The sequence below is a fragment of the Polyodon spathula genome, chromosome 4 (genome assembly GCF_017654505.1).
Source record: "Polyodon spathula isolate WHYD16114869_AA chromosome 4, ASM1765450v1, whole genome shotgun sequence".
Classification (NCBI taxonomy): Eukaryota; Metazoa; Chordata; class Actinopteri; order Acipenseriformes; family Polyodontidae; genus Polyodon; species Polyodon spathula.
The window spans coordinates 67,325,798-67,339,332 of NC_054537.1; the positions used below are offsets into that span (position 1 = coordinate 67,325,798).

A 13,535-nucleotide genomic window follows, 5' to 3' on the forward strand; every position below is an offset into this window, starting at 1 on the left:
TATTTATACACGCTTTATATTGTATTATTATTTTCATGTTGTATTATGTGTGTTGTAGTAATATATATATATATATATATATATAGAGAGAGAGAGAGAGAGAGAGAGAGAGAGAGAGAGAGAGAGAGAGAGAGAGAGAGAGAGAGAGAGAGAGTGTTAAGTTACAAAAAATAATACATGTTTATGTAGGGAAACGTGTTCAGTTCAAAATAATGTAATTTTAGACCATTACAGAAATAAATAAATAAGTGATAGTTTACAGAAAGCCCTATGTAACAGCTAGCGTTAGGACCCAGCAGACTTTCTCCCTGCTCTGTCTCCATCAAGGGCACTGAACAAAGGTTTCTGGGTAGCGCGAGTCTTGGAAAGATGGCTGCTTCCACACAGCGATTGCTGTCCTTCGTAAACATAAAAAATGTTAGGGTGATTCTGGCACCACTGAGAATCTCATCTGTCCCAGTTCATCGATATGGGGCCCAGGTTTCTGATACCGGAGAAAAAATTACTCATACGGGACAGGTAAATATTTTGTTTAAGTGTGACAAATTATCTCAAAGCAAGTTGCAGCAATCGTCCCCTTCCATAGGTATGAGTCTATGACATACATACATGATACAGAAATACAAATATTTACTTTTTCAATGCATTGTATTTCAGTGTGTTCATCTATACACAGAATAAAGAGTAAAACTGGGAGATCTTGATCCTGCGTGTCCATTGTTGGCAGTATTTATAGATGGGCAGAGCATTAAAATACACATGTTCCTTTATAGTGGTTTTTAAAAAAACAAACAAACAAAAATAAATGAAACGGTCTTAAAATGATAAATAACGGGTACCACAGTCATTAGGCATCATCAACCGTACTTCTTTTAATGTACATCAACCAATCCTGCAGTGACCAGAAATAAGAGTGACATTGTAGAAATGAGGAAATGGCTGAACAGGTTACTTACATATTAGTGTCGTATTTGCCATATAAGAACCTTTGTTTAACCCACCTTACAGGTTTTGGGTCTATTTGACCCGACTCTAGTTCCAATTAGCTTATCTTCTTTTCATTTTATGTATAATGTTTTGTGACTTTTCCTAAGTTGGGGTGATGAACTTATACACAGAAAACAACCTTTGAGATGTGTGTTTTTTAAGAACAAGTCAAAAACATAACAGATGTACTTACATTCTAAACATAATAGGAGGGTTTAAAAAAAAAAAAAAAAAAAAAAAAAGGTTACCAGTATTTGTTAATTATGCTGTTTGATGTCAGTGATGATGATATTGTAACAAACTGTTGACGCCCGGACTTTGCTGAACTGCCAGTGGTGTGCAGGACTGCTTGCACTTCATGCAGGTGCAGTGTTGTCAACTTTTCAGATCGGAAAGTCGCCAAACAGTCATAGTACATAGGCACACCAACAACTACACACAGTAATGTAGTGGTGTAGTCCTAAATCTAGGTGTACCAGTGTGATGTTAAATTCAGTTCCCCGTGAAATTCAGTGCCCCCTGTTTGTTGTGTGCATGCGCTAAACAATCTGGTGCTCATCACAACACGTGCCCTGCTCATTTAATCAAAGCAGATACGCGCAGAGCTTGTTGTTCATGTTAGGCCTCCACGAACTCCATACATTTAATGATTTAGCAAAAATAAACAATATAACCTAGAAAAGAATGCTTTTTTAAAGTTGAAGTGTAACATCTACGTTTTATAAATAAACAGCACCTGTAAACACTGCGTTGCCCATAATGTGACTCTTGTATTAAGAAAAGTGAGCGTGACGCTGGTGCGGCCTGATGGGAACCATCGAGCAACAGGGAGACAGAAGGCCCGCCTGGTTCCCACCACGGTCCAACTACGCACCATGACTGGGGATCTGGCACTGATGAGGGGAAAAGGGCCTATGGAGATCTGGATCAGGGGCCGCACCATGTGCCTCGAGGTGTGGGTAGCGGCAGAACCAGCCAACCCCCCGGAACAGTCCAGTGAAGGGTGGGGACTCATCTCCCAGTGTGCCACCACTGTATGCCGGATGGTTTAGCTCACCGGACTTAAAACAACGGTTACTGGCAAGTGAAGCACGTTATTGCAGCCCAGCCATAGAATGCCTTATCCATCGTCCGAGGGCTGTGGCAGTTTAAAGTCATGGCATTTGGACTTTGCAATGCAGCTGCCACCTTTGAACGGCTGATGGATAAGGTACAGAACGGGGTCCAGCAACAACACTGCCTGGTGTAACTCATTTGGCCACCAACATTTTTTAATAATAAATAAATAAATAAACAAACAGATATAGCATTACACAAATAATAATAAAACAACAACATTCCATAAGAACTTGCTGTGTACTATCCTTGTGTTATTTGCTAAACATTTGACTGCGTATATATTTATTATAATCCTATTATACACACTTATTTGTTTCATTAAATATTTTTACTAATTTATGGGAAAATAGTTTTTATTTATTTTTATTTATTTATTTTTAGGTTTTAGTTGGCTATTAGTAAATGTAATTTACCCAAAAAATTACATGTAGAATACACACACATAATAATAATAATAATAATAATAATAATAATAATATATAATAATAATAATGCATTTTATTAACAAGTTCTGGAACTTATAATTATTTATCTATTTTTATTAATATTGCTTACTTAGATGGACAACAAAAGTGTTTACTTACGTTGAGTTAAAGGCAGCAGGAAGAGCTTCTATCTGCTTTTCTTTTTTTGCTCTCAATACCAGCAACAGCTACTTCTAATTATAAAAAAAAAAAAAAAAAAAAAAATCCTCCTCATTTTAGGTCTTTTTCACCCCCGTCTTTTCTCTACTTTTTAAATTTTGTTCTACTTACAAGAGCTAGCCATTTTTTTCTTATTTCAGGTACTGTTCTCTGCTCCACCCTTAGAGCATTTACTGCACCTGTGATTATATTCCTTGTATTCATGAGTTACGTTTCCAGATAAATTGCCAAATATAACAGATTTGTGTTGGTCAACCATTTCTATAATTGTATCAATTTCTGTATGTGTGTGTGTGTTAATGGCATTAATTTTGTTAATGGCACGTGTGCAACACACAACCCTTAATGCATTATAATTTTTATCAGTATTTTTTATTTTTTTTATTCTACATTTCTTGAAAGCAATTGTTCATTTTAGGTACAATTTTACAAAACAGTACACATGTTTGGTCACCACCACTCCTGTTGCATAAAACTGGGGTTACCCTATTATGTTTTCTGCTGGTGTTAATACACCACTTCTTGGCTTCCAGACATTTCAATCAGATTGTTACCATCTTCTCGCACTCTCGTCCTCTTATGCTGGCTTTTTTATTTAAAAAATAAAATAATGACTGTAATACCGATGTCACACACTCAAATATTGACTAAAATTTTTTTGTCGCTGCCTGGAGCCCTGATTTTATCGTGAGTCACATCAAATTGTTTATGGTACAATATTAGTAGTTACAGTCAATGTACACATTAAATGAACTTGCATGTTAAAAGTTGTGTAACATTAACAGCTTTTTATTTTTTAGCAAACAGTGAACCAAATATTGGTAAATCAGACCCAGTATGTCTGTCAAATTAGTGATTTTTAGTGAAAGTTCATCATCAAATACATTGCTACATACCTAAAGTCCACCAAACGATATCACCTTTTAATAGACTATGCTGATTCAGAATACATGAGTTCTCCACGTTCTGACAAAGTTGGTTCCCATCTATAATAGTGCAGCAACATTTATACTGAATGATGATTACAGCCAGCACCACTGTACTCTGAATCTTTAGGGTCTGGGGAATAGAAGGCTCTGTCATTTTTTTGTGGTTAGTCTATAAGATGTATACCGGAAATGCTCCAAGTTACGTTACATCTCTGTTGGAGACATTTAACTCTACCTGTGCACTAAGATCAAGGGATGTACCTACTTTTAAAATTGCTAAATATGGGCTAATGTGCCTTTGTAGATCAGGCATCTCATCTTTGAAACACATTTCCTTCAGACATAAAAACGTCCTCTTCACAGTATCTTTTAAACCACTCGTATATATTTGTTATAAATCTGACCAGGGTTGCAAATCCTGTTAATCTTGACTATGACAGTTAACTTGTTTTATTATATGCTTTTTTATGAATGTTTTTTATGATTGTTTTGAATTGTTTTTATCCTGTTTGAATGATTTATTGATTTTATAATTTTATTACTTGCTGCCTTTTCTTAAGGGTTCTGTCCTGCTTAATGAAATACATTTGGAATAAACACATTTGAAATTTTAAAGCCACATTATCCAAGCAAGCATACAATGGAAGGTACAATATTCATAATTTAGTCTTTCTACATTTCTTATTGTACACCATATTATAAAGTCTATTTCAGCATGTTAAAGCTTTGCTTTGTGCTTGTATCTCAAAACATTTAATGTGACCGCTTTCCTGCAGTATATGCAAATCAAAGCACTGCCTTTTTATATTTTAGGTTTATGATGTGAAAGACTACAGACGAGCCAGATTTGTTGAAAGACAAAAAGAGGTAAGCAATGCTTTCTTCATCCATTTGCTTATAATACAATTTATGATCGATTTTAAATAAGTAATAACCAAGGTGTTGAATTGTTGTTATTATTTTTTTTATTTTTTTTGGCAGTATCCTTGCTAGTTCCGTCATCTTTCTGATGGATATATTTTCATTCTGTGCCTGTTGTTTGCATTTATGGTCCTTGTGACTGACACAGCCAGTGTAACTAATAGTTTGTGTCCTCCACTGAAAAATACATAAAATAAATAAATATTGGTTGGAAATGACTGCAGGTTCACTATAATGTTCCTAATAAACTAAACTAGCTTGGGCAATATTGTTGTTTTATAATGAAACAAAATGCCTCTGAGAGGGCTCTACATTTTATGTTGAGTTTCTCTGATCAGAATTCATAAGGCTGTGGTAACTTAATTATTCAGGGCGATTCTAAAAAAAAACTTAATTAAGATCACTCTGGTATTTCATACCCATACTGAAATGTTCTTTAACTTAAACACTTGATTTTAAACTTTGAATAACTCAATTTTTTATAGATACTGTATTTTTTCTTCTTGTACTCAAATGATACCATTGTTAATTCATCCTTAATTTGTCCTGTTTTTTTTGTCATGTAAATAGCCAGTTGTGTTCCCTCGGCAGTGACTCTTTAAATTTGTACTCTACATATAAATACTGTACATATAAGTTCCACTTCCCTCGGCTGTTGACTGAGCAATGGCCACATAATCCTACAGAAGTGGAACAAGGCAGAGGTAGTTTTCTTCTTTTGTTTTGATGGAGATCTTTCAAGCTCGGGAACTGTAATATTGCCTCCAGGAAAAAAAACAAAAAAAAAACACGGGGGGGTAATAACACTAGATGCTAGAAAATAAAGAAAGTGACCCTACTATTAAATCTAAATTTCTTAGTTTTTAACTAGCAGACCTGACTATGACACTGTAATGGTGCTTTACAGAAGAGAGGGTTATACTGTACACTATATACATTTACATTAATTCTGAATTGCATTGAAGAGGCGAGTGGGGTCACAGTGCTGCTTGTATAACTGACAGCAATTTTTAGGGTATTTGTCAGTTGAGGACGGCGAAGCGGAAAGCACCAGTCTAAATCACTGGAAGCTGTGCCTTTCAGCTGTCTTGATTGGTGCCTTGATGTCTGTTAGCATAACCTGTGAGGTTACTGGCAGTGTCATTCATTCAGACATTGCATTACTGTAAGCGGTAACGCATCCATTGTGTGGACAGTTCCCTTGTCAGTCCGAAGCTGACGGGAGCAGTACATCATCTCACTGCTTATCTCACTTGATGAAAGGCTGTCACAGGCTTTTGGAGAATATGATCTGTTTTGATATATACATTTTTTTTCCTTCCACTGCTACCACCACAACACTTCACTCTGCTTTCAGAAGTATGTAAAATATTTGCTGCCAAGTTATCTAAATGGGCCTCCCATTTATATATAAATGTTTTTATTTTTTTCTTTCAAAATGCACTCTAGTGTGACAGTCAGTTGTCACTGATCTGCTGATGGGCAGAGTATATCTGTTCTGGCTGGACGTTTTCGTGAGTTTGAGGAAAAGCAGATGTGGAAGCCAGTCCTTGTGGGCTATCAAGCACTTCCTCCCAATTTGGAAACATTTCAGACCTGAACATGTTAATTGGTTTCGGTTTATATTCAGCCTGTACACCATAATTTTATTCAAAAGGCATTGGGATTATGGTAACCTCTGGTGCTTATCCACACTTTTATTCCTTGGTAGATATTTTTTTAGTAATGCCACCTGTGTTGGATTAATATTTACGATGGCTGTAAAAACAAGTGTTTTTTTTAGGAACAGCCTTGATATGAAGCTTGCCTACCTCTGGCATGTGAGTTATCAGGAGTTTTGTATCATTAGCTGTAGTCTATGCTGGTAGTTATCTGAGAAATTTAGAAAACCTTCCAAATACTTTCCTGAACTTATTCTGTTGTTGTTGGCCTCCTCCCCTGCAGCAGAAACAGCTACGTAAGAAAAAAAACAGTGAGGTCACATTATCCAACATTTTTTTAAAACTGTGCTTGCAAGAAAATAGGACAGTTCTTGGAGGCAACATTTTAATGTTTCTGTAATTGCAGGTTAACGAGAACTTTGCAATAGACCTGGTTGCAGAAGAGCCTATCACAGAGGTGGAAAGCAGAGTTATCTCTTGTGATGGGGGAGGAGGAGCTCTGGGACACCCCAGGGTCTATATTAATCTGGTAATGGCAGTAACACTTTGTCTGCAGAGACAGGATTCACTTTTTAAGTTATACATTTCAAATGTATACTGTGGCTGAAGAAGTGCAATAAATATTAAAATACTCCTACTTACAGGGTGGCTATAAACATGTCCAGTTTGTGGTAAGGGAGAACAAAGGAAACTTGTTACAACTACAGTTTGTCTTTGTACATGAAAAACATTAGAAATGACAGCATGCTAAATGTTTAGGTGGTATGTTCTGCTCATGGAGATAAGAATTAGATAAAGAACCCTTATATACATTTATATTAGTGGTGTAATCTGCACCCTAATTTCGTATTCAATTATCGTATAGGCATTTATCAACGATAAACGACGCATTAACGATTTATTTTTCAAAATAATGAACGATCTTTTTTTTTTGTTTTTTTTTTAACAGAAGAACCAATAACTAAAAACACTGTTGTGCATAATAGTCAAACAAAAATGCACAATTTATATTCAAATTAGAACACTTCCGATTATAAAAAAAGAAATCCAAAGGACTTGCTTTTAACAACTGAAAAGGATATGCGTGTGTCCGCATCAGATGTTTCTTTAACATTGTGATGATAATAAAAAATATTATATTTTATTTCTATGTGAGCTATGGTTGTGCATTTCTGTTAAGATTTTATGTCCAAAAGAAAAGCAAAACATTTGAATTAATCTCACAATTCCTGACTAATTTAACTATCGTACTAAATTCAGTTTCTTTTATAGAATATTGCCATATAATCAAAACACGACATGCTTTGAAACAAAAGAAGGTAAAATCAGAAGATTTAATAGATTTAAAATAAACAACAAAAATGTACTGCTTTAATTTTTAAATCACAACATTCTGATTTGGCTTGTCCAATGCGAATGCAGAGGCCTAGTGTGTATCCTAGCAATACGCTAATCTACCGTACTAGCACTAAAAGAAGCACACTCACACACTCAAGGTTTTAATGCAAACCGGCAACAGGAGGTTTCAAACTGGGTTCTAATTTGATGCATCAAAGCTCTGGAAATTTTCAGGACAGATGATCAATAACACTGTGTAACAATTTTTTTTTTTTTTTTTGTTCCTGGGTAGTAACTGTTATTTCCTAATTGCTTATGCCTCAAAAGTATAGAACATGGCTATTATTCCCCACAAACTTTGCTTTTGTGACCAGGACAGTGATATTTCAAAATATCACTATTTCCAATGGGAAAATGGGCAAATGTGTGTCTTTTCGTTCACATAAAGTCAGAAAAAAACAACATATGAATCCAAATGAACATGTGTTTGTACTAAAGTAATACAAAGATGACTACAAAAGATTTAGAAGTGAGTAGTTTTCGAGATTTACAATTATACTGTATTTATCATATCTGTAATATCACTGTCCTGGTCACAAAAGCAAAGTTTGTGGGGAATAGCCATTTTCTATACTTTTGAGGCATAAGCAATTAGGAAATAACACTTACTACCCAGGAACAAAAATTGTGTTACATAGTGTAATCAATGCATCGATTCATTGTTGCACCCCTAATTTATATCATTATGCCCATTTTTTGTTTTCTTAGGACAAAGATACTAAAGTGGGAACATGTGGATATTGTGGTCTTCGTTTCAAACAGAAGCATCATCACTGAAGCAGGCTCTTGCATAGTTCTCATCTTCATATACCTGAGCTGATCTGAAAATAAATTATTTCAAATGAAATGTGTTTTCCTGTGTTATTTATCAAAAGCAATATATATTCAAGGCTGGTCTGATAAATTCTACTGTTTAGATGTTCTATATATTTGCATATTTAATAAGCAATACTTCTGATGCTGCTCAAGTGTCCTATAAGTAGTTACAATGACATTACAGTTTTGCAATCACACATGTTACAACATAGTGGTCACACCCTCAATACTAGATCCATTTTGCATTCCATCATTTCTGAAACATTACGCATGTGCTGTGTGTAGAGTGTGGGGGGAGCAATGTTGGGATACAACCCTGTATAATGTGCACCTGTTCTATGTGAAATACTATAACACAAGTATACTGTGCACCTCGTATTTAACAGGCTGTCAGTCTGTTGCACGCATACATTTGCATGTTGCAATATGAAAATTAGGGTAAACCATTCTTACACTGCTTTGATCAATTTAGTTTGCTTATATTCCAGTGGTTATTGTATGTATTTATTATTTAGTTACCAGTCTCTACTTCTGATATATCGTGACAGGCGGAATCTGAGTGTTTTGCATTCATTAACTTGCATAAACTGAAGCCTTGAGATGCCCTCTTTGAATTCTGCCCTCTATACACTGTACATGTCATGTTTGTGGGAAGCAAGGCAGCAACTGTGGAGTTCATCAAGTGGACCCTCAATTAAGTGTGCCGTGCCATCTATAATTTTGTTCAGAGGAATTTGTTTTATTTTATTTACAGTAATGTTTTAGACACTGACCTAAAAGCTTAACAAATATACTAAATGTTAATATTTTGATTAATATATATTTTTTAAAGTTACATTTGCTGGGTTGGTTCTGGATTTATGGTGGTATATTTTATTTATTGCTATGGTTAATGACTGCCATCACCACCACAAATGTGACAGTCTAAGAAAGTGGCTTAAGTTGACAGTGTTTGAGTTCTGAAATACAGAAACAAGACAAATTGATTAACCGAAGTTGCTAACACTTTAATCCGATGCTTTGTTCAAGTATAACCTTCAAGGACAAGATTCTGAGTTCTGTTGTTCTAATAATTATTTAGCTTTGATTATTTTTCTCTATTGCTAAATTGAATGACTGCCATCTTGCAAGGACGTCTGTGTTTTGACATTTCTTTAGATTCCTCAATTTGAGAAATCATTTGATTTCGATATCTCCCGACATGATAATCTCAAAATTAGAACAAACTTTGAACCTTTGCAAACACCTTAAAAAGGTAAGGGAGGATATATATATATATATATATATATATATATATATATATATATAAAACATTTAAATGACAATTCTAGCAATACACTATATGTCTTAGCAGACTACAGGATTCAGTCTGATTCAATCTGAGCCTAGTTTGTGTTATGGAGGTTTGCAGACAATTCATTGCTGTACAAAAGTGCACCCTTAAGGGAACTGCATTTCTCATTTAACCACATAATGTCCAGTACTTGATGCTTTCTTTCAAAACCTAATCTCTGCGTGAGTGGATCAAAGCAGTTAACTAAATCTCAGTTAGTTTCAATTTGGATGTCTGAGAGTCAATTAAATAAGGTTTGATTAAATCTATCCAGGCACTTGAGAAGCAGCAAATGGGACAATTTAATGGCTCAGGGCTAAGTAAGGGTTAATAGGGTGTCCACTGTGTCACCTTTTTAATGTTTTGCATTTAGTAGCACTAAGGAGTGTTGTACAGAGCGTATGCGTGCTGCTTAAGCCATGCAGCATCGAACCTATGGAATTCAACATTCACATTAGAATATTCATGAATCATGAAGCAGTGACAGCCACCCCTCCCCCTCTCTTACTTTTTCCTCATCGCCTTCTAGATGCAAACACATATACAATATGAATGCCATGAGGTGACAGGCTTTCTTGTCATGCTGAACAGCGCTTGATTCTTGAAAGGTTAATACACCAGTATTACAGGACTAATTTATTAGATGTGGTGAGATTCAAATTCCTTTCTTGAGTGATTGTTTAAATTTTAAAATGATAATGTCCAAACCAATTAAATTCCAGTTGATCATTCTACAAATACACATGGGCCATGAAATATGCATAAAGGTTCTTAGGAACTTTGAAGGTGCACAACTGATCTGATCTTCATATTAATAAGTCACTTTGCAGATTATCCACATAAGAACATGCAAGAAGTTGAACAAATTGCTTCCAATCGGCTTTTATGCATGTGTTGTAAAATGGACCTGGTCTTACATTTTATAATCACATCCTTCATGGTATAACAGCAAAGGGCAGTCTTGCTTTGAGGCTTTATGTGTTCCACAACCTAAAAATGTTAGTACAGTTATATGACTGTTGTTTACACAGTAAATGTAACTACTGAATAGCTCTTTCTTTAAAGGTGATAAAAACATTTGCTAAAAAAATTAATAATTCTACAATTTTAAATGGACTTGCCACATAGATTTTAAAAAAATATTGTAAAACAATGCTGTCTTTGTTCTTTGAGATCAGGCTTAGGAATTGGCTTGCCCTAGTAGGAGGAATAAGAATCAGGCCTTCTCATAATGCCGGCCCAATGTCATAGTATTAACTAAAGTCATGGTTGCATTACCCTGTTATACTGAGATATACAATATACTGTACTGTTCTTTGGAACCCAGTTAGAAAACTGGTTAATTGCATGGTAAAGAAACAATTAATTAATTAATTAATTAATTAATTAATGCAAACCAGCTGATGCTGACATTTTCAACAGGACAAAAAAATTAGTTAAGAATGAAAATGTTGTTTCCAGTTTGTTGCTGGACACTGATGTCTGAACTAGGAATTGATGTACACTAGGCTTCTATACAAACAAATATCACCGCCAAAGGGACCATGTCTACCAAAGGACCTGGGCAGTAAAGATTTAAAAACCCCATTCTGCAAGCAAGCATCCATGGTTATCATGTTCCTGCATGCATGCTGAGCAAAGTTTAAGCCGATTCAATGACAACTGTGTTCAGATCTGGTTTAATCTGGCATAGACAGGGCACTAAATCGACACAGGAGTAGGAAGAAAAACACTGAGATTAAAGTGATTCTGATGTGTTTACACTGGCCAGCCTATGTAACCGTTGAATGGGAACATAAACAGCTTAACTATTGCAAGTGTAAATGTGCAGTCTGAGCTTTACAGAATCATAAAGGAGGAAAAGGGTATATTCCTTCTCTATTGATCGAATGTCAAAGCTGGCTATTATATTACAAATCTGCTGTTTTAAAGATGGTATTGTAAACAAAAAGTTGGACCACACACCGAAAAAAGAATGATCGGTAATTTGATCTTGTCTAATCTTTTAAATAGGAAGAATGGAAATCTCACCATGCACTGGGTACATCCGAAAGCTCGGACTCTGAGCTAATCCTGGGAGTAGACATACAGCCTCTCCACAGCAACAGAACTGTAAGAGAACAAAAGTTAGTCAACACTGCCCTGCAAACTACGGCACTGAATTAACAAGTTTTTTCCAGATTGTGGTTGAGTCAAAAAAAAATCCTCCAGTTTTAAGATAGCCAGTTCTAATAGGATCATCTGGCATCTACAACTGGTAATTCACAAAACTGGGCAATATTGGCAAACAAGTGCAATATGGTCCCTTCTGGGGCATTCCTATTGTACTGCATCCCTCTGCCTTCCTGTGAACATGTATCTAACTATGATGGCAGGCCTAGTGGCTCATAAAATTGATGTTTTATGAAAAATATAAAACTGTATTAATTACTTGTGAGCAATGCGATGATAAGGGCACAAACATGTTTCTTTTTATTGCTTTTTAAATCCCATTTTATTTCTGTTGTTTTTTTTTTTGTTTTTTTTGTTATAAAATAGCTTTTAATCTCATTGGGGAAAGCATATTGCAGTGCATTTTAACAATCTAAGCAATAAACAACCTAAATTCTGGGACCCTTAACTGTATTAATAAAGAGACTGTTGTACTGTATTTTTTACTTCAGTCATTATTTCCCATGCTTTTAAGTATCCCATACAGTGCCGGATTAACGTTGATGGGGGTTCGAGACTTCAAAGTTTTATGGGGCCCTCTATGCATAAGTCTAGGGCTATCTCTTAGAACATAAGAACATAATAAAGTTTACAAATGAGGGGAGGCCATACGGCCCATCTTGCTTGTTACAGTAGTAGTTATTTTTTAATTATGTTAAAACATTTGGAATACAATTAAAAGTATTTCTTTCCTATTAACAGCTCATACCAATTTCTTTCTGCTCTTTGTGGCCGAGAAGTCTTTGATGATGGCACTGAAATCCAGCTGGTGAACCAACTAACTTTCGATTGACATTAACGTTGAAATATTCAGTCTCATCTGATCCATGCTTGACTTGAGCTTATTTTTTAATCAGTGCCAGTTTTGAAAATGAGCGTTACTGGCAGTCTGTTGTTCATGATCATCATCTCTGTCATGAGATCACGTCACATGATGTGCCAGGTTAGTTACTGGCAGTCTCAAAAAAATCTGAAAAGCAATGTCTACATTGAGAAATGTACACTGCAGACAGCCTTGTCTTAAAGCGCAAAGTTCATTATTTGCAGATTTGCTTTCTGAAGAGCATTACTTGTTGACTGAAATCTCTGCAAAACCATGTACCAAAAAATGCAAAGAATGTTTTCCAGCTTGTCCATTTTCATGTACAGAGCTAGAACGTCACTGCTCGTGTTTGGGTTCTGATTTGGATCATTGCCTACCTTTTTCAGAGATTCCTGAACATTGCCATTATTCCAACAAATTGCTGTTGTAGCCTGGGCATGAGCAGACCAACTAGTATCGGACAGAGCTTTCAGTGTCTCAATTCGCTTACTGTCATTTGGAACTATTCCTGCAGAATTTAAAAAGAGATTTCAGAAAGCCAAAAAATTGTTTGCCTTCAAGCAACAGTTTATGCTAGTAACCCCAACTAAATTGAGAGAATGAGCTACACACAGAACCCACTGTAGTAAAGGGTTAATCTACCGATTTCGTGTTTGCAGACCTTGTCCTTGACATGTTGCTCGCATTATCATA

At 35.5% G+C, this 13,535-nt stretch overlaps 1 protein-coding gene across 1 annotated transcript; it reads left to right on the plus strand.

The window, feature by feature from the left end:
• Positions 1-329: 329 nt before the first annotated feature.
• ndufs6 (NADH:ubiquinone oxidoreductase subunit S6) lies at positions 330-8,502 on the plus strand. The gene is made up of 4 exons (XM_041248444.1): positions 330-519; positions 4,493-4,546; positions 6,668-6,790; positions 8,368-8,502. Exons 1-4 carry the CDS (start codon positions 370-372, stop codon positions 8,434-8,436), a joined length of 396 nt encoding a protein of 131 aa, XP_041104378.1. The 5' UTR covers positions 330-369; the 3' UTR covers positions 8,437-8,502.
• The last annotated feature ends 5,033 nt before the right edge of the window (positions 8,503-13,535 follow it).